The sequence below is a fragment of the Xiphias gladius genome, chromosome 8 (genome assembly GCF_016859285.1).
Source record: "Xiphias gladius isolate SHS-SW01 ecotype Sanya breed wild chromosome 8, ASM1685928v1, whole genome shotgun sequence".
Lineage (NCBI taxonomy): Eukaryota > Metazoa > Chordata > Actinopteri > Istiophoriformes > Xiphiidae > Xiphias > Xiphias gladius.
In genome coordinates, this window is record NC_053407.1 from 12,015,085 (window position 1) to 12,036,906 (window position 21,822).

A 21,822-nucleotide genomic window follows, 5' to 3' on the forward strand; every position below is an offset into this window, starting at 1 on the left:
TGTGCACACAGATTGGTTTCATAAAGGTTATTGTGTAAATTAATGGGACGTGAAAAAAGAGTCAATTTGTCCACATTTAGCTGACGAAAAAAAATGCAGAGTAAAACAAGGGGATCATAGACAAAAACAGCGATGGGTGAGGGGTCAAATGGCAGGACGGAGAGACACAGCTGACCTTTAGATGAATCATTTCATTTCTCTGTCCTCATGTATCATTGCCTCTGAGTTTGGGGAGAGCAATCCTTTGACCCCCACCCCCTCTTCCTTTTACCCCTCCATCTCATCCCCTTCTCCTGGTCTCCCTCTCCATCACCCGCTGCTGAACTCACCCATCGCCTCCACCTGCTTTGTCCCCCCTGAGGGAATCATTTTCACTCTAACAACTTCAATTAACCTAACCCCTTCATGCACGCAGCCACGCACACACGTGCACGCACACACACCTCAGGTGTACTTTGCCTGCACACGCTCTCTCCCCTCCCATATCAGTCACAGGTGTCAAGGTCACTGGACTGGGAGAGAGAGAAGCTTCACAGAGCTTTTCTGGTGACATGCAAAAGAATGTGAGGCTACTTGCTGCAGTCCACAATGCATGTGTACACTCTGTGCCCAAACAAACAACACTGACACTGTCATAAATCCTCTGAAATAATTAGAGCTGGGACAGCCAAAGGAAATGTATTTAATTTCATGCTCCAAGAAATGGCAAATGTCTGTTTCATTTTATGCCCCAGGATTAACTTTAGGAGGTCATTGGCTGAGACACCTCAAGGTTGGAGGAGACATACACACTGAGGGGAAAAGAGGACTCTGGGTGCGCGCTGCACACACACACACACACACACACACACACACACACACACACACACACACACACACACAGTTTCTCTGAGTCAGTTTTCAGAATTACACCACAGCCTTTTGATGCTGAAATTGCAAGAATTAATCAAAATCTGCTGTGCTGAGCTTGAAAGAGCCAAATGAAAATCACAAAGTATAATTATTGGTTCACTTTGATTTTATAGGATTTGATAGGATAGGATAATTGTTTCTGAAGGCAGTTGGGGGGACTAATCTATTGCATCCGCACACACAGTTTGGCAAGTTTGTATAAAGCAAATCGGGAGGTGAAAGATTGGTGGGCTTCCTGGTTGCACGGCCTTAATTTGCCTCCTGGGTCTTTGGTCTGCCATTAAAAAGAAGCTCCTGCTTATGTGTTTCTATGTGCATGCACGTATGCATGAGCACATGTGGTTGTGTACTTACATGCATGTGAGTGAGTGTTTGTGTGGGCACACCGGGGTGGGTGTGGGCGGTTGGGGGTGGAAGTGGGTAAATCCACACAGCTGTTCTTGCAGTCAGACTTGGCTGGTGTGTGATGCCTGCAGGCAGGAAACTCTACCCTTCTACCCATTTTCATCATCATTTAGCTGCTGTATAAGAATGCCAGGCTACTGTTTAGGCAGTGAAATCCAAAAAACTAAAAAGTGCCAACATCATAACCGAAATGTTTTAATATGCTGTATGGGATAATGACCTTCAATCATAATAGTACACTCAGAGAGCAATGATACAGCATATTGATTCAAAACCTCTGTTTATTCAACTGGTTTGCTGCGCACATGTTTATATTTTCAATAATAAATTTGAGATGGTACAGGTGAGGAAACAGCCTGCCTGATCATAGCTTCAGTTAGCACCTGATAAGAACGAGGGGACTAAAACTGATTTCACATCTGATTATAATAATATAAACTACGAAGGGATTAAGACTGCAGGCAAAAAACAAAGTATACTCGATTAAATATACTCGTATAACACACGTAAATGTATGCACAGACGCACAACCTTTAATCCTGCACTAAAACACACCCGATCACTCTACAACTGCCACATCCTTTCCCACATCCAGCAGAGCTCTCCCTGGGCTTATCAGTGCATAATTGCAGTTGATTGGTGTATGATTGCTCTGGTTAATCTGCCTGTGGGTGGCTAATAAAGGAGCTCCATCAGGGATGTTATCAATTGTAGGCAGAAGGCGTGCATGGAGTGAAGCTGGAAGCCAAGAAAAGGAAGGAGAAGGAGGGCTTGAAGCGGGGAAGGAAGGGGGAAAGATATGAGGGGAAAGGAAATTGAGAGGGGTAAGTGGACGTGGGATGAAAGGGAAAGAGCAATAAGAATTTTTGATTCATGTTGAAAGACAGGGAAAGACAAATTAGCAAGGAAACACCAGAAGGCAGACAAGATTGGGGTTTAAATATTTGTGGTTCAGGATGTTTCCATCTGAGGTAAAGTAAGGTAACATCAGTGAGCTGGATGTTGTTCTGACAAAGTTGTGAGAGTAATCTCGCTCCCCGGAGAATCCTTTTATGATTGATGTGGCCTTGCTCCTCGGCCTCAGTTCTATTTCTAAACAGAGGCTGGAGGAGGAGAAGGCTGTGGCGAGGTGATTAGATTCCTCTCCATTATGCTGCAGACTGAGACAGGTAGGATATCACCCACAGCAGACACGCCTCGGTCCCAATGCCCCATGCAATAACAGCACGTTGCCAACTGACCCTGTGTTGTGAGAGGGGAAGCTAACATGACAAACTAGTGTTTCTTTATTCCACTGGGGGGCTAGCAGCGATTGAATTGGCACACACTCCAGAGACCATTGAGAGTGGTGCTAGAAGATGGAGAAGCAAGTATCAAGGACAAGTAGAAGTTGCTTAGAGTCGGGGAAAGTTTGGAGTACATTGCTGCAGGCAAACTGAGGACAAACAACGGGAGATGAAGTATAATTTCACACACATCTAATGCAACTTCATCTGTCTCCAGCAGTGATTTATGCTGTCAAAGTCACATAGAGAGGCACCTTAAAACATATTACTGAAGTTTTCATTACTTTTCGAGTCACAGTCCAAGTGGTAAATGTTGTTTACACTGAAGAGCAGGGGAGAATTTGAGGAGAATTAGCCTGGGGTCCTGGGAGGATGATCTTGCTACCTTTGAGCCAGTACAGTATTGTATATTGTTAAGAAAGGATTGATTTGCAGTACTCTGTCTACCTCAAACCAACTTTCCTCAGCTTTAATCTACTAAAATAACCTGTGGGACTCCTGGGGATCCGAAACAGCAACCACCACTGTGAACCATGGGCCAGTAGGGTGAAGGCAGGATTTTGACACGGCATACACTGTGCATCTCATTGATTCATTCAGCATTAAAATTTTTATTGTGATAAATATTCCATGACATCACAAAACCCTCTATTTAAATTGATCACCTAGTTATAAAATAATAACCAAATCAATTTATTTCAGGCTATGATCAAAGTTTTAGCTAAATGAAAAGATGAAAGAATCATCTTTGTGATTTTAGCATGAAACTTAGGATGAGTGATCCACTCTACGGAATGCAGGCAACCATCACCACCAAGTAATACTTAATATTACTCAACTAGAAACTACTGTTAAAATTAGCATTCAAGTCCATCTTGCAGTGTTATCAGTGAAGAGCCTGGAGGTTGTTCGTGTGGCTTTATGATAGCACCCCCTGCTGGTGAGCTGCATGTATTATGCCAGTGCTTTATAATGATTGGACATACAAACACTAATTCATATAAACGAAAAAAACAAAAAAGATTCTAGAGCAGGAGAGCATTGTAGTAAAAAAAAAATCAAACAGTACAAATATGTATATGAAGAAAGCAACACAATAAATTCAAAAGAATGACAAGCCAGAGACAAACTCAAATTGCAGGGACTCGAGTTTGCTCAGTTGTGACAGCTCATATTTGTTTATTTTGATTGCACACACTTATACCTTTGTCTGTTTTCGAACCCACTGGAGTGTGGATGTAACTGAATTTCATCAATTAATTTAGCCTTTATTCTGCTCTGAAGTTTGCTACAATTATCTCACTAATCAGACTGGCATCCATGCGACAAAACACACACACACAAAAAATGCCCTACACAGTTCATTTGCCCGACTCCCATCGAAATGATTATTTTGTGAATCGTTGTCATCTAGGCTCTATTCCTCGTCACTCCTAATAGGGTACACCAAGGTCAGCACAACATGGATTAGGGAGTGACAATATTAACCTTTTGACCATATTAATGCCCCCCCCCCCGTTATGAGGCATGGACCCACAGAGCCCACAGGTGGATGCTGTGGTGGAGATGGAGCTTCGAGAACACTATATGACCAGCAGCAGTGGCAGCAAGCGAACTGCAGCGGTTAGAGCAAAGCTTCCAGGTGAGAAGTTCAGCAGCAGACGTGGATTAAAAGACTTATCGGAGTGCTGACTCGTTAAACACACCACCAAACTGCAAAGGGTGCACTGTTTATATGTTATGAGTGAGTGGTGCTCCACGTGAGAGTAGCTGTGGACACATCTGCCAGAATAATGTTGAAAACCCTTAGCACTTAACCTGCAACTGCATTCTTATATCATATCTGAAATATTATTTGGCATTTTAGGCCTACCGCTGAATTGTATGAATCAGTCACACTACAAATCTTTTAGCCTCTAACGACTGACACACTGATACTAACAGTGGTGCGAGAAGGTGGCTTATGGAGTGTGGAAATCATGTATCATCGGCTGGACGACCTGGATTCAAACCTCCGTGTCAGGAAAGATCTTGCCTGCTGAAGTGTGCTCGAGCAAGGTGCTAAAAAAGGGGACAACACACAGCGAGCGATGGTTTTCTGTGGCTGCAATCTGACCTGCCTGTGAAAAGGGACAGAAGGCAACAGAATGCAGAGCGCATTTATGACAAAAGTTTACTCATTAAAAAACATATCTGTGGTGTGTCAACCTGTTTAAAACCAATAATGTTAAAACAGAAGAATGAATGGGGATGTAAGTGGGAGTTTAATCTATTATGACATTGATGTGTATTCCGTTAAGTTTTAAATATTTTTTTGTACCCACTTAAGAACTACGTTTGAAACTGAAGGTTGCTCTCTGAGGTTCGCTCTAAATGGATCACGCACGACGGAAGAGCTAATCTGCTTGGATTTGTTTTCTCAAAGGATCTTTCAACCAAAAACATTATGGGTAAATACAAAGCCGGTGTTTCACTTTAACGTTTGATTATCAAAGTAGAACAGAAAGTGATTTAATTTCACATTTATCACCTGCTGCCAAAGTTGCTTCTGACAAAAGTTTACTGTTTAAAAATATCATAGCTTTTAAACTGATCACTGTGGATTTGCTTTTTCCGTTCTTGTACATTTTTTTTTTTTTATTTGGTGTTTTGTCAGATATAGGATATTGTGATTCATAACCTAACATTCAGGTGCTGCTCAAATACAAAGAATCGTGTCTGCCCCCCCAAATGGTGGATAACTCAATAGGAAAATGCTACAAATCACGCAACTTCACGCATCTCTGAAAAGATAACATCACAGCAGGTCCAAGTGTGAATAGTAGCCTGTAGTTTATCTGGGACTGGATGGTCTGGGAGCACGGAAGTTTGGACCCAGTGTAGGACAAATGGTTGTTCCAGAACAATAAGAAAGTGGAAATGCTATTATTATGCAACCTCTATGTCTTTTGTCCGGCGAATCAAGCTCTATCAGACTGAGAAAATTTACCCAGATAGGAAACGCAATTTCTTGTTGCACTGTTTGAGGGGTTGAGTAATAACTTAACTGTGTTGTAATAACTTAAATCAGACAGCAGGTGGCGCAAAAAAAAAATGCTGTTCATCCAAAGATATATTGCTCTTGAGAGTTACCATTTCCTTTTAGTGTCCGCCACATTTTATTTACCCTAAAACTAAAACCTCCACCAGGATGCTGGTCTTACATCAACCGCCAGACGAAACGGGGCACACACCTTTTAAAAACTGCATATTTTCTGCTCCACTTGGCTAATTTACACCAAATGTCATGTATTAGACATTAGGCTCGTGTCACGCTAGGTTCAAGCTGCATCACCGTCTTCATGAGTCATAGTCTAAGAGACTCATATGCTAGGAATTGTTCAGCTATAACCCGTCGGGATAACAGCTAAATTATGCAAATTGTTCGTAAATGAAATTATAAACAGTTGTTTGCCGTAACTGTAGGTGGTAGAACTGCCGAAGAGAGCGGCAAACGGGCTACTAAGAACCGGCAGTTCTTCTTTCCCACCGCCCGCCCTGGGGCAACATTGGACAGAAAAACGGAATCCGTCCCGCATCCACTTGCTTTACAGTCACAAAGCAGGAATGCCTCTGAACATTTTGAAGGAGGCCGTTAGACACAGGATGCGCACGGCCTCGCTGCCGCATCCTGCCTCGGACGTGACATAGGGCACGCGCGGCGACCACGGACCCACCCGATCTCATTAGTATGTGCGCACGTAATGTCCGCGTAGGAGGCTGCCTTTAAATACCGGGAGACACCTCTTCCGCAGCACCACTTCTGCGGAAAGGCTGCGCTCAGGAGGGGAGACATTCCTGCTCGTGTTTTTTTTCGCCTTTTAAAAAAACAAATCCTCAACTGAACTCCGAAGGTAAGAAAACGCCGCCGACTAGAACATTAGACAAGTACTCCGCCAGGAGCAGACCGGGGAGGAGGGGGGGTTTCTTCGTATCCCGAGCCATTTGGCTGGTCGTTGATGAAAGCAGATCAAGAGGGGACCTCATCAACCGGCTGCGCATTTCATTTTTAGATGATACAGAGAGAGAGGGGCGTGTCGCCATTGTCAACATCAGTAGTGTTGCCTGGTCTCGAACGAGGCCAGGACCCGGTTTCGACTTCTGGCAAGTCCCGCTGTGCGTGTTCCGCGTTGGTGTCACGAAGGAAAAGTTTTAGCGAAGCAGAGCAGCAGAAGCAACGAGGTGTCTGGCCTGCAAGCTTCCTACCTGTTGCCGTGACGCTCATATCACTGAAATGAATGGTAAATTCTAAATTATGGGCATCTGCCTATAAGAAATCGGGACCCCCCAAGTATCCATTAGAACCCCTCCCCCTTTATAAAATGTACAATATATGGGAAATATCCCACTATGATTAGGCAGATATAACAACCCTGAGTTGCAGGTGGTTTGAATCTGCTTACATCATTTCATCAGAGGGTTTTAGTTGATGTCACATACGCAAGTGTTGCACAAGTGCGCTCTGCTGCTGGCGACCATCTCCACGAACGTCCCTTTTTATGATCTCGTCCGCTGTTCAAAATATCCATCTTCCATAAGACTTTGTGTGGCTTGCATTTTTTTGATTTAATCAAACTAATGCTATTCTGGTACAGCGTCATGAAGGAGTTGCCGCAGTAGAGGTATAACTGAATGCTCATGGCGGGGGGGTCTAGTATTTCCTGCTGGTAAAATTCCCACAGGATGCTGAACTTTGTAGGCAAATAAAAGTTTGGGGAGAGTCACGTTTGATCTCGTGGCCTGATATTCAGTAGTGTAGATGCAACATGTTTTCACAGTCACCTGCAAAAAAAAAAAAAAAAAGTCTTGTGAAAGACCAGACACTAAACCACAGCCATGATACCTGACACCCCTTCAGGGCTCAGTAAACCCTTACTGACCTGCTGGTGATCAAATTAAGTAAATGTCAGAACCCACTGGGAAATATAAGGCACGCACGCATAAGGCAGTCTTAGTCGTCCAATTCCGTGTAACAGCTACTTATTATCAGTCCCAGAAATTCATATAATCCAAAGCTTGAGGTAAAACATCCATCTCACACTCACTCTTCCTTTCAAACCATGTCCCATTAAATTCTTTCAGTTACTATTAATCCTGCTCGTAATCCCCTTTCAATCAAGCAATAAGGAAGTAGTCTGGCTAGGTTGTACAGCATATTGCGACAGTAAACACAGGAACTCTGGCCACATATACAGTAATACCTTACTGTGAGCTATCAAAGGGTTCTCTTGTAAAGAGCAAACCCAGCTAGCCTCGGGATCAGGCCCTGCTTTGTAGTAAGCTCTCAGCTCACCTCTGCGTGAGAGATAATTGGATAAAGGGATATTAGGTATGACTGTCCCACTTAACATTTCCTACTATTGTGTGCAAAGTCACCATGAAGAGGTTTTAAATATCCTCTCAAGGAAGGTGTGACAGCGTATTAATCCTGGCCGGTACTCCGCCGCGTGCCACACTCCACTACGTAGTCATGCTCATGATGTAATTCCCCTGCAAGCATGAGCACCCAGCCATGGCGGCCCAACCAGGAAACACATAAAGTGGTGTGTGAGACGTCAGTTGGGGATGGTCTGTGCCTGCCGACGACAGGCTGCAGTACTTTCTCAGGCAGTGGTGGCCGTGGGGAAACATAAAACCATCTATGGAAGTAAAGATGGTGCTAGATTTGAAAGTTTGAAACTGGAAGTTGACGATAATAGAAGTCGTGTATGGGGTTAAGAAAAGGATACACTTCAATTTCTGTAATGCTGGTGAAATAAAAGGGGAAACCCGAGTTTGACTCAGTCATTGTGGGATGAGAAAGCAGTCACGTACCGCCTTGTATGGGCCTGCTATTAACTGCCACATACATTATGCAGCTCTACTTTACTGCCTCTCTCTTTACACTCTCAACTTCCCTCTTTCCCCTTTTACACTCTTTGTACCTGCTTACCTACTTTTTTGTACCGCCTCTTTCTTATCTGGTCCTCCCCCTTCCTCCTCGTCTTCCCACGTTCTTTTCTCAATTTGGCCTCTGTGTCACTTATGGCTCTTTCTCCTCCCTCACCATGTTCCCACGCCTCTTTAATTTCCTCAGATGTCCACCAAGGAGAAGCTGATTACCCATGTGATGAAGGAAGAGCCTATTGGCACCAGGAACAAGGTGACGGTGGTGGGTGTCGGCATGGTGGGCATGGCCTCCGCCATCAGCGTACTGCTCAAGGTGAGACAGAAAGAGAAAGAAGAGGTGTGAAGTGAGGAGAAAGAGTTGATTGATGTGTGCGGTTGTGTGCGTATCACTAAATAATGTTGAAATTAGCAAAGAAAAAGTAGGGGAAGGTAGATGACATGATAGCTTAAAAGGTAAATTGTTGAAGTACAGAGTTATTACAGTGTTACCCACATGGGGCTTTAGATAAACCCCGTGAGAAGTACAGATTTAGATACGCATGAATGAGTAATCAAATCCACAGCAGCACTACTAACATTATGAATGGAATAATAAGGTTATGCAAAATAGTCTCTGACCTGAGAAACCCCCAAGGGCTACGGTCAAACAGACTTTGAGGGTGTGCTGACTAGATAAATCAACCAATCAATAAATCGACCTATGTAATAGGTGTATGTAAAGAAAGCCTGCCTGCTACCCTATTCTACAAAATGGCACAGGGACCTTTAAATTTCCATTATATTGTCCTGTTCCATTTGAACAGTTTAGCAGGATCTGTGCTAGCTGAGGAACAACAGAGGCTAAGAGAAGCCAGGTCACAAACTAATAATGGTGCTAATTAGCCAAGGCAGAGATTAATAGTCTTATTCTTTGCTTTTATATGCATTTTATTTACAGGGAGTAATGCAGAGGTCAGCGTTTATTGTAGTGTGTGGTGAGCTGTCAGAATGACTCACTTTATGTATATAATCAGGACTTGTGTGATGAGCTGGCCCTGGTTGATGTGATGGAGGACAAGCTGAAGGGTGAGGTCATGGACCTGCAACACGGATCCCTCTTCCTCAAGACACACAAGATTGTGGCCGACAAAGGTATGAATGCGCAAAAAAAATGACGACAACCTTTGCCTGCTGAAAAATGTGCTGAATACTGAACGACCTATACTGTAACTATCATTCTGTGGCTGCATCAGAACACTCTTTTTGTCACTGTGCCAGACTACAGTGTGACAGCTCACTCCAGGGTGGTGGTGGTGACTGCCGGGGCCCGTCAGCAGGAGGGCGAGAGCCGTCTCAACCTGGTGCAGCGCAACGTCAACATCTTCAAGTTTATCATCCCCAACATCGTCAAGTACAGCCCTCACTGCATCATATTGGTGGTCTCTAACCCAGGTTAGGCAGAAGGGAGTGTGAATGAGGGAGGGCGGGTGAAAATGTGAGAAGAGAAGGTGTGGTGCAGCTTGAGTTGAGGGGTATTGGAGAAATCTATGTAATTTATACGATGTTAAAAGGTGTAGCTCAGTGCAGATTAATGGCTGATCGTTTCTCCTCTCATTCTTCACCCTCCCAGTGGACATCCTGACCTACGTGGCCTGGAAGCTGAGTGGTTTCCCCCGTCACCGCGTCATTGGCTCTGGCACCAACCTGGACTCTGCCCGTTTCCGCCACCTCATGGGAGAGAAGCTGCACATCCACCCTTCCAGTTGCCACGGCTGGATCATCGGAGAGCACGGAGACTCCAGTGGTATGCAGCTTCGACTAAAAATAAAATCACCGCTAGTCTCTCACTGTAGCTGTTAGTTGGCCTTTGGCAAATCTTTTAATATAGCTACATCATATATCATATATATTAGCATGATTGCCTTTGTGTATAAAATTTCTGTATTCAAGATGAACTAATTGGTCACTGTTTTATGTCTGTTTCTCATAGTGCCTGTGTGGAGCGGTGTGAATGTTGCTGGTGTTTCCCTGCAGGGCCTCAACCCAAAAATGGGGGCTGAGGGCGACAGTGAGCACTGGAAGGAGGTTCATAAGAAGGTGGTTGATGGGTGAGAACAATTTATTTTTACAGTAAATTTCCAATGAGCTGAAAGATAAGAAAAACCCGAACAGGCACAGTCCAATGGAGCTGACTAGCCTTGCTGAGGAATTATACCAGGGAAATGAGCCAAAAGGCAAGCAGAGGCAGGTACACATTACACATTTCACTAGAGCCTGGAAGCCAATGCAAACACAATAGCAATGCTACTCTCTGTTACATGATAGTGTACAGTAGGGGTCATGGCCCGCTTACACTCCCAGGTCTGATATAATGAAATAAATTATATTAAATCCCGACCAAAGGCAGGTTTTCCTCTCAAACTAATGATTTTAATACGACCTATCCATGGTACCTAATCAGCATTGCTACATTGGTCACTGATGTCTGTTTTGTGTTATGAAATAGTGTAGTTCTTTTGAAAGTTACGTAATGCAAAGCCTTGCCTGTAAACCCTGATATTGTCCCATTATTAATTGTCAGCCAGTCAGCCTGACTTATCTTGGCTAAGGTCCTTAGGGAGGTCAATCATGTACAACACAATAAGCGATTTATCGTAGATGTTTGTAAAGGTTTCGTGTATGAAAGAAAGGATGTCCCAACAGAGAAGAAAGACCATCTAAAGTCTGTCCATGTTTCTCTTCAGTTAGTTTGAAAGCTTACGAAGATGTACTTTATATCTCAAAATTTTGAGTTTCTGGTGCACTGCCCTCATCTCAAGTTCATTTATATAACTCACAGGGACCAGGTTTATTTATGTGCCACTCTCTGCATGCATACATCAAGCTCAGCACAGCAGGGTTTTGGGAGTGACAATTATAAAATTCCCCCATAAAACAGCATTAGATACTGAACTAACATGCAGGCTTCAATTAATTTTTTGTTGCTCTTATAGTGATAAACAGGTAAATTCTCAGCATGAAAACATCTGGAAAGTAGATGGATGAGGGACATTAGAGGAAAATGACAAAGTAGGAGGAAACACAGTCCCGAATACCAAAGTAGGCAGCTTGACAGCTTGATTTTTCTCTTCAGTCCAGGAGACATGCAGTTCTCACTCTTACTTTTTTCTTGTTGTTTGTGTGCACTGCAGAGCCTATGAGGTTATCAAGCTGAAGGGCTACACTTCCTGGGCCATAGGCATGTCTGTGGCTGACCTGGTGGAAAGCCTCCTTAAGAACCTGCACAAAGTGCACCCTGTGTCCACACTGGTCAAGGTAGGGACCCTGGGAGCAAGCCCTGAACTTCAATGTTGGGCAGATCCTAGCTGCTGATATTCATCCTGTTGATTAGTTTACAAAACATACTGTACATTCTAAAGATGAGTTGGCCTGCTCACCCTGTCCTTTCGGCCTTCTTCTTCCCTTTGTCTGTTAGGGCATGCATGGGGTGAAGGATGAGGTCTTCCTGAGTATCCCTTCTGTCCTGGGCAACAGTGGCCTGACGGACGTCATTCACATGACACTGAAGCCTGAAGAGGAGAAGCAGCTGGTGAAGAGCGCCGAGACCCTTTGGGGCGTACAGAAGGAGCTCACCCTGTGAGGAGCGCTCCCACGAATTCTCCAATCTGCCCTGAAACCACAACAAACGCTGTGGTCAACCCCCACCTGCCGTACATCCTGTGTCCCTCACAGCAATGGGCCAATGAGACCTTTGAGTATCTAAAAAGGCCAAGTGTTTGTAGCTAAGCCAGTGGAACTTAAGATTTTACCCTCAGATATTCACACATGGGTGTCATTTTCCTTTGCTGTCTCCCACCTGCCTTCCTCCCTCCATGACTGAATTTTTGGAAACACAACTCATACCTTTAGCCTTTGATCTCAGCCTGTGTTGGAGAGAGGAGGTATTTATCTGTCGTCTTGTCTAAACATCAGCCGTATGGCCTTTGCATATACTCCTACGTACTGTATGTTACTGTGCACTCTGGCTGTTTCTTGCTGTACACTCCTTGTTTGTAGTTGGTATGTGTTCTATGTATCGTGTGATTACTGCCAGTTGGTTTTTTCCACTTGGTAATCTCTGTTTATTTAATTTTTTTTATTTGGAGTATAATGGAGACATTCCATTCTCTATGAGGAGGGCTTCCTATCCACCTAGAGTCATAACAACCCTGCTGCATATATCACTGGGCAAACATCCTGTGATACCAAAGTACCTTATCCTTCGAGAAAAGCAATGCTACATCTACTGGTTGGCATCGAAGCCTTTTTAAACAAACGTAACCACAAGTGCACTGAAAAACAATTTAATAGGCAAGATGCTGACAAGAAAAGTTACATCTGAGAAAATTAAAGGGGTTGCTAACTAGGTCACTTGTCATAATTTAAATTAGCAAAGAGATAACAGAGAGCCAATGGGAAAGAGTCAGCTAGGATCATGACCTAGGCCCAGGTTATGAATCAAAACAGAAGGTCACAATCCTGAAGTTGTTTGTTTGTTTTCACACCCTAAATACCCTCAAAAGGGTTTGTATTTTACTCCATCAGACTCTGGAATAAAGGACATCAAGAAAAAATGATGCTATAATTTATAACAGTTAATACTGTTAAGATCTATTTATGTATTAATTTTACATTAGATATGGTCGATCAATCGCTCACTAAGGAACTACCTGTCATGGCAGCTGGATATTGATTTTTATTTGCCGTTCTATCAAATAAATCTGCCAGGATAATGATACATGTCTTTCCTTTGTCCTTTCTTGAGTTTGCCATCCAATTTGTACATGTTTACAGGGCAGATGACTCAGCTGCTCTCAGTATAGGTCACCACATGAGGCAGAGTAGGTTTTTGTGCAGGAGACTAAAATGTGGTCACTAGCTTCTATGTGACACCTATGTACATACCGCTGCGGCTGCTGAAAAAAAAAAAAAAAACACCAGTATTTTAAAAAAAAAACAAACTATGTTTGATCAGTGAAAACAAACCACTGAATTCTAAAATACTGTCCATTAGAGCTATTTTGAGTTTGTCAAAAATTTTTTACAAGAGAACACGTAACTTGTAACAGATGTAACTTCAACAACTATGAAAAATATATTGAAAGACTGATCAATGAAATGATCTCAACGAGATGAACCATTACATCAGATTTCTTTTATTTGTACTGATTTACATAAATCTACAGATATAAAAGAACAGGTGGTTGAATTGGAAACAAGAAAAAAAAATAACAGCAGATATTCTATCATACAATTCAAAGTGCATTTAGTAAAAGGCTAATTTAAATGAGATCTGTTTTGCAAACTTTACATAAGTTAACTTTTTGATTAGTACAATATTTCTTTACTTTTTTGTACCCTCCAACACTCTGGCTTTATTCACAACTTTTTACTGAAATCTTAAACTTCTCAGCTGAACTGAGAATAAGTGGACAGCAAAAGGAAAACAGAAGTAAAAATACAGAATTTCCTTCGTAATACATTATAGAATTAGGTATGTCAAGACTGCCACCCACCTTAATTAGAGACAGTGTACAGAGTAAAACAACTACTGTACTTGATTGACTCATTAATGCAGTCAGACTGGAGGGTAGACCTGAGCAGCTGACACAATGAAAGAACCTCACTCACGCCATCGTAAAGAGACACACACAGATCAGGGAAAAAACATAGTAGTGTGGGCAATTGGGTGGGAACTCAAAATTTAGCTGATTAACAGACCCAAACAAGACCATGAAGAAACACAGTTCAGGTCCATGTTTTGTCATCACCTCTACTGTATGAAAAGTGATCCATTTGACTCCGTGGCTACCGAACATGACCTATACCTCCTACAGCATTAAATCCTGAGGCTGAACCCCTGATCTTCCTGAAAGGTTGCCCTGGGTATTTATACCAGACCCTAACCTTTTCATTATGGAGGGGTGTGGACATATGGGGCTCTCTACAAAGCCCCTCTCTTCTAGCCCCTAGCAATTTGTGCTTACTAGCCAAATGACTTTGTCTGGCAAAGTGACTGCTCACGGAACCTGTGGGCCATCCTGCAGTGCAGCATATGCAGGTCGACACAATAACTCGCTGATCGCCAACCCAGTTATACCACAAACACTCAGGGGAAATGTCACATACACTATACACAGAATAGGCTCGCAACTCTCTTTTACAAATATGGCATGTGTCTTAAGCAGGGTTCATGTCAACCACAGTACCTGGTTCACAGCGTGGTGACGGTATTTTTAAAAATATTATATTGGGACACAAAAGAAAGGGTGTCATGTCTGGGTCATGAATGTTGATGCGTGATGATCTTAAGTATTTGGTCGGATCAAAATACAAATGGTGTCACACTACAACTGTGGCCACACAGTTGGATATATATCACTGTGCTAAACAAGACAGTCCAATTCTTGCTAAGTTTTCCTGTTTAGATTTCACAGATTTTATAGAGAATATAAAAAAGGAGCAGTGGTTGAAATACATGTAGACGTTAAAAGAGAATAAAATAAAGGAAAAAGAAGGGAGATGAGAGAATGAATATACCAACACTTCCAGATAGTCGGTGTGGGTCAGTAGAGGTCACTAAGACCGGCAGTCTTGCGGGCTTTCTGCATAAGGGCACGAAGCTGGAACTGCTTCCTGGACAGAAGGCGTACATGCTGTAACAAAAGAGGATAAGAGTCAATAGAAACCACAGAGGGCCAATGTGTCTTTCTCTTATGCATTTGCTTGTGCTGACGTGGTCACCTTAAGGAAAACTTCCAGGTCTATGACGCCCCTACGGAGGGCCTCTCCCAGGTAGAAGATAGTGTCCTCAATTGCATTTTCCTCAGCATACAGGTTCAGGATCTGTTTGTACAGCGGAGCGGTGGGCACAATGACGTCATCAATGTCGTTGTTCTCTGACTGGTTCTCCATCTTCTCCAGGGCCTCACTCAGCTCCTCGTCCTTTCTCTTCAGCAGCTCGATGTTCCTGTCAACCTCAGTCTAGTGTAGACAACCATATAGCCATTTGTTAATTTTGTTATTATGGAAAAGAGTAGACGAAAAAGAAAAAAAACATATAACATTGAAAGAGAGGAGGATCTCTCACCACTTCCTGGTCAAGTCTTGAGACCATCTCCTCTAGTTTCTGATGTCCTTTCTTCAGGTCTTCCTCTGTACGCTTCAGGGCATCCAGCTCAGCCTGAGCTCTGTCCATTTCCTCCTTCATCCTCCAGCGAAGCTTGTCACTTACCGCTGAAATCAGAGATGCGCGGATGGTGTCCTCGCCAATCGTGCCATCTCGGCTCTGACCTTAAAGAGGTTAAGAAGTGATGCGAGAAAGTAAACAGTTGTTCAATGTGGAATTGTTAGGCTAGTAATGTATGGCCGCATACCTCCTTACAAGCCACTGAATGTATGATGTATTGTGTCACAGGTCTAGAGCAAAATCAAAAAAGCACCAAAGAGACAACATTCGGCCAGATGACCTACATATTTACAGACGGTTAAATATTGAAGGAAAAACCAACATGTGTCTAGTAAAACGGCCAACAAAAACCTCTGGAACACAACACGAGGAATGACCATCATTCTTCCTAATTATAATCTCTTATTTGATGTTTTAAAGATGGTGGTGGAGTGCACAAAAATCTGCCAAATGTTTTCAGCTGGGTTGAGATCTGGTAATTGTGAAAGGCACAGCCTATGACTCACATCCTTTTTACACTGAAACCATCCAGTGACCCCTTGTGGTCTGTATGGAACCATCTGCCTGTGTTATGTTTCTACAGTTATTTATTTAGGTTTTACCGTTAATTCATCACCCATCTGTAATTAGCTGACATTAGATGCTCATTCATTTAGGTTATAGCTTGAGTTGTATCCAAGATGGCGAGCATCGGCAGAGTTCCTGTGCAAAGTAGGTGGCTGTGAAAACAGAAGCAGGATGCTTAAGACACATCTTACTAATTTGAAACTCAGTTACTGGAAAAAAGGAAAACCCTTTTAACTGCAATAATGTAATCCAACGGAATTATAGCAGTAAACGCTACTTCTCTAAACTTTAAGACTGTTTTTTAAGTGGTATTTTATTGGTTTGCGTAACATTTAACGTTTTTTTTTATATGTATTTATAAAATTTTTTCATATGTATATTATTGAAGCTCGGTGTTCTCGAAGTTGGTACAATTGAATGCTTCAGGTTTTTCTAATAAATTGTTCCCAAACACATCTACATGGGATTGACTAAAATAATAAAATATCAGATTTAAATCAGTGAATGAAACACCATCATAAACTAGAAGACCACCTCATGTGCAGTCTGGAGTGACCACTACAAATGTCAGAGTTGATCGTCCTTGAGATCTGAGTAGTTTTCTGCCACACCCATTTCTTCCTCTTCTCTAAATATAGGAACCGGCTTAAACTCCTCCTGCATGTTGGTCCCTGACTAGCATTTCACTGGTGCTAACTTCTGTTGGGACAGCAGAAGGGTCCACTGATCATAGTTCTGTCTTTGTCTGAAGTTACTGTTCCCATCCTAAATATAGCACCGTGCACTTCTGAGGTGTGGGGTGTGGGGTCTTGGAGGCAGGACTGTTCGTTTCCCTTCAGGTCCATCCTACCCTTTGGCCTTTAACGCTCCCCACTCTAGTTACAGTAACGACCTTTCAGTGGCGGATCAGCGCGCCTCCGAAGTCAGATAGAGGGTGAGAGAGTCTGACTCAGAAGGTCAAGTGTCTTAATCCAGGGTTAACTAAAGACTACGGAAAGGAGGAAAGGTATTGTTTTGTCTGGGGTGAATTAATTTTTGGCTTAATACTGAAGCACTGTATTGCAATATCACAATACAGCAGAAACTGTTGTACGATTGAATGTTACCTTATAAATCACAATTTTCAAAACCTATAAATCTGCAGATTTACATTTGGATCTAAAAGAGAGACATGCATGGAGAAATGCAGACATTAACAGTTTCTGAGTGAACCGATTATTCTGTATCTTGCTGTCTTTGTAAAAACTTTTGAAATCCAGTGCAAATTTCAACTTGCAAATGTACCCATGTTATAAAGCAGAATTAAAGCACCCCGATTACTGAATGTAATACATACCGACTGTGGAGACTGGAGTCTGGGTTGGGTAGTGTGCAGGGCCTGCAGTGGTCGGATAAGAGTTGCCCGTTGGGTACTGGTATCCTGGATAGCCTCTGCAAATAGTTATATGATCAACAAATAGGCAACGCTTTATATTTTCTACTTTCAAAAATTTCAAACACCTAGCTTTAACTTTAAGAGATATATATACACACACACACACACACACACACACACACACACACACACACACACACACACACACACACACACACACACACACACACACAACTGACCGGGTTGTACAGTGTTTCAGTAATAAAATGCATGCGTGTGATATGTTGCAGAAGAAACCACAAAGACAAACGAGCCAGGAGAAGTTTGTTGGGAAATATAGTTAGCTCCAGGAGAGAGGTTCGAGAACTGCATGGCAAACATCTTACCCTGGGTTAGGATTTGGGCCATAGGGTGACACCGTAGGCATGCCAGGCATGTAGGAAGCTGAGGTAGAGAAAGAGAGAGAGAGAGAGAGAGAGAGAGAGAGTGAAACAGCCAGGTCTGAGGTCATATACATCAATATTCTTCAGCTCTTTCACTCTCACACAGACACATTTACTGTCAGTTTCAAGGGTGTGCTGTGAGCTCCATCTGCTGCTAAAGAAAATAAATGCATTATTAAAAACATGATGTTTTTTTTTACTGAGAGGCGTTTCTAATATTTAGTCAACCATCATTGATATAAATTGGGTGGACAGAAATATGACTGAGAGGTGTTCAATGTAAAAATACAGCGGCCTGTGGATCATCCTGTTCTTCTGACATTTTCAGACAACACCTTGGCCACTTAGATTAACCTATTATGACAAAAATTCATGTCACTCACGGTTTGGGGGTCCAGCTGCTTGGAAGGGTTGGTAGGGGGCTTGTGTAGTGGGACGAGAAAACACAGGAGGCTCCTCTCCAAACACCACAATCATCACCTGAATCAGACCATACAGGTCTGACTGCGGCTGTAACATATATACAGTGAAGTTAAGTTTTGCTAACGAATACAACAATTGCAGAATATCATGTCAAATGATCAACAGACAAGTCACAGTTCAAATATTTTTGCAGTCACAGGTACATTTATGGCCCCTTGTGACTGCCCCCCTTTGTGCTGATGACTAATATATTCTAAACATATTCAAAATATTTCAGAGATAGATATATATTTCAATAAAACTTCTGTAACAGCATTTGTATAGTTTTTTTATTATTCACTTTAATCTATGTTTTTACATTTCACACCTTCCACATATAATCATTGCCTAAATAAACAGTTTATAATTGTAAATACTGATTGAAGACCTCATACTCACATGCTTCCACTCATGAAGATAAGGCAGGTAGATCTTGCCATTGGCATCAATGTGCTTGCCAGTTTTGATCATCATGGCACTGGTAGGTTTGACAAAACATATGGGAGGGTTGTAGGGATACGTGTCCAGCAACCACAGACACACTGGGATGTTGTAGACATTGCCTACAGGAAACAAACACACACGGTTAAAATGTCACTGTTTAAGTCTCAACATTCTCATCTCTCGACTGTCAATACTTGACAAATGATCTACTATTTTGCAAGCACATGGCACCTCTACATGAACTAAACAACAATTATGATATACTGTATGTCAAATAAATTCATTTCACAGTCTAAGAAATCTCCACCAAATTTGTCGCGATATCAAGCACAATAGCAATGTATGTTAGCAATGCCAACCCAGATGTTGAGAAAAATCTGGGTTAGGGATGAAGCCCACTGATAAATGTTCTGCGAGAAAACACGATGCTAAACAGTAGGAAAACTGGTAGATTAAGCACATAGAGTAGGATGATACAAGACGCAGTTTCTTTGCAGGTACACGTTTGTTCTAATATTGCATGTGTTTTGGTTCAACCAACTTCTCTCTCCATCTCCCTTGAACTGACAAAAAGAAGTATTTTTCCATTTGCTACATTATTTAGGCCTACTGATGAGAGGTTTGTTTTAAAAAGACCAAGATAAATTGAGTGAAGTGAAGCAAGCACACGTCAGGGAAACAGAAGGCAAGCGAAAAAGAAGACTTTCTAATTCTATGAAGCAACAATTATGCATTATGATTTTATTGAAAAACTGTTTTTTCGAAGCAAGAGAAATGTTCTTTACCTCTGTAGCTCACTGGGACTGTTCCTGTCAAGCTCATCAGGTCTCTTGTGGAGCCATCATTAAAGACTGAAACACAAGTAGACTCCCATTTCAACAAGCAAAACAAGTGTGATATATACCATCATATAAATATACAGGATATAATTGAGACCAGACAGTCAAACACAGGAGATCAGTATCATTTAATTTACCATAAGCATCCATAACTGGCTTCAAATCCTTGTACTGGGAGATAACGTTGGTTATCTCACGAACAGTCAGATCTCTGTATTTGTATTGCTGGACAATGACAACAAAAGAAAAGAGGAGAAAAAGTCATGTATATTACTATATTGAAAGTTCAGAGACAATTGCTGACACTAAGGTTTCGAAAGTGTTGACACTTTAGCAAACACAACTAATAAGCTCAGTTGTTTGCTTAGTTATTAAATTTGGCAAAGCCCATAGTTGCTTTCTGTTTAAACAGAATACTGTTTTACTCCAGGTCCTTAAAAGCACATTTTGTGATTTGAATGTGATGAAAGTGTAGCCTCGCCATCAGTCAAAACTTAGGACTGGACCCTGCTATCAAGCTACCAAGATTGGTTGAGAGATACTATACTTACACTTGCAACTAAACCTGGGTTGTTAATTTCCGTTCTGACTCTGTCCGAAATCCGATGGAATCTTTAAAGTTTGTTTCACACGTTTGAAAGGCCTACATTTTAGACTGTAATCAATTGTGGAGTACACGTAATGTCTATATTTCATCTGTCATCCAAACTCAAATTAGATAGATCAGTAAATCTATTGCACGATCAGTAAGTCATTTCGATCAAAAATGGCGGATTAAGATTTAAAATAACTGCATTGTATTTTAGCACGAACCGTCTGACTTTGACGTGCAGAAAACACACGTAATTTACACTTAATACAAGTACAATTACTCAACAAAGTGATATTTCTTTAATTAAGATAGCAACCTTTATGAATAATTATATAGGCTATATCACTGCTCATTAACATGTGGGATCATTGTTGGAAGAATGAAATTTAATGTACAAAACTGGGAATGGCGGTTTTAAAGACATGTTTATAGTCAACATTAGTGATGTTAGCTGGGTGGCTGTGCTAGATAGCCAGAAAATGTAACAAATCTGTACGGGGGATCTTAGCAAAATGCGTCGCATTAGTAAGCCCTTATAACACAACCAAATGTTTGTATACCAAACCTGTCGGGAAAACGGACCGATTATTTAGCACAACATAGTCTAGGAAATGTTAACCAACTAACTAGCTAGCTAGCTAATAGCGCCATGTTTGGTATCGGTAACATTAGCTTACTTGTTACTATTGGCCACCAAGTGCCACAACAGTTAAACAGCAGGCTTACCTTCAGCATTTTCTTCAGGGCACCTTCGTTGACAACGGCCATGGCTGGTTGTTTTAACCGTTCTTATTACTGAGTTAAGTGAGCAAACAGTTTCTTTTAGGCCAGTTGGGGCGACAGCTAACACAAGCTAACGCTAGCTAGCAAGACTTCACTGAATGCTAGGCTAACGTTAGCCCAGTCTCGGGCCCGACTACAGTTAGGACAGTGATTTAGTTTCTATATGAGACCCTCCAGTCCAACAGGAGTGATGTCTGTGTGGTCGATGCGCCGAGATTCGATTAATTAATCGAGAACAGAAAACAGACAAAACAGTTATTTAATAGTTCTAAAAAAAAAGAGGCCGAGAAAGAAATATCCGATGGTCAACAAAGGGAATTTCCGGCAGTTTACCTGTCTGCTTCCGGTCCGCGTTTGACTTGAGTAGTAGACGATGATCAACCGGTAGCAATGCTCTAATTTTCTTGGCACAAAGATAGAATGTATGAGGATGATAAAAACAAGTGATTTTTCAAGGCGACCCGCACTGTAGGTGTGACCTCCCGTAATGTCACCTGCGGAACAGTTGCAATTTATTGTGTTGAACATGTAATCATATTATCATGACCTCTTTTTGCTTTCTTCTTTTGAGTGTCTCTT

The 21,822-nt window shown here is 42.1% G+C and overlaps 2 protein-coding genes across 2 annotated transcripts; one reads left to right on the forward strand and one right to left on the reverse strand.

The window, feature by feature from the left end:
* Positions 1–6,364: 6,364 nt before the first annotated feature.
* On the forward strand, positions 6,365–13,287 carry ldha (lactate dehydrogenase A4). The gene is made up of 8 exons (XM_040133117.1): positions 6,365–6,496; positions 8,719–8,844; positions 9,545–9,662; positions 9,789–9,962; positions 10,141–10,314; positions 10,501–10,618; positions 11,702–11,825; positions 11,986–13,287. Exons 2-8 carry the CDS (start codon positions 8,719–8,721, stop codon positions 12,148–12,150), a joined length of 999 nt encoding a protein of 332 aa, XP_039989051.1. The 5' UTR covers positions 6,365–6,496; the 3' UTR covers positions 12,151–13,287.
* Positions 13,288–13,701: 414 nt separating this feature from the next.
* tsg101a (tumor susceptibility 101a) lies at positions 13,702–21,617 on the reverse strand. Its single transcript, XM_040132039.1, has 10 exons — positions 21,187–21,617; positions 20,006–20,093; positions 19,815–19,880; positions 18,985–19,148; positions 18,507–18,633; positions 18,067–18,124; positions 17,642–17,736; positions 15,640–15,842; positions 15,294–15,533; positions 13,702–15,205 (listed from the first exon to the last, which is right to left on the reverse strand). The coding sequence occupies exons 1-10, from the start codon at positions 21,226–21,228 to the stop codon at positions 15,116–15,118; spliced, it is 1,173 nt and encodes a 390-aa protein (XP_039987973.1). The 5' UTR covers positions 21,229–21,617; the 3' UTR covers positions 13,702–15,115.
* Positions 21,618–21,822: the final 205 nt, after the last annotated feature.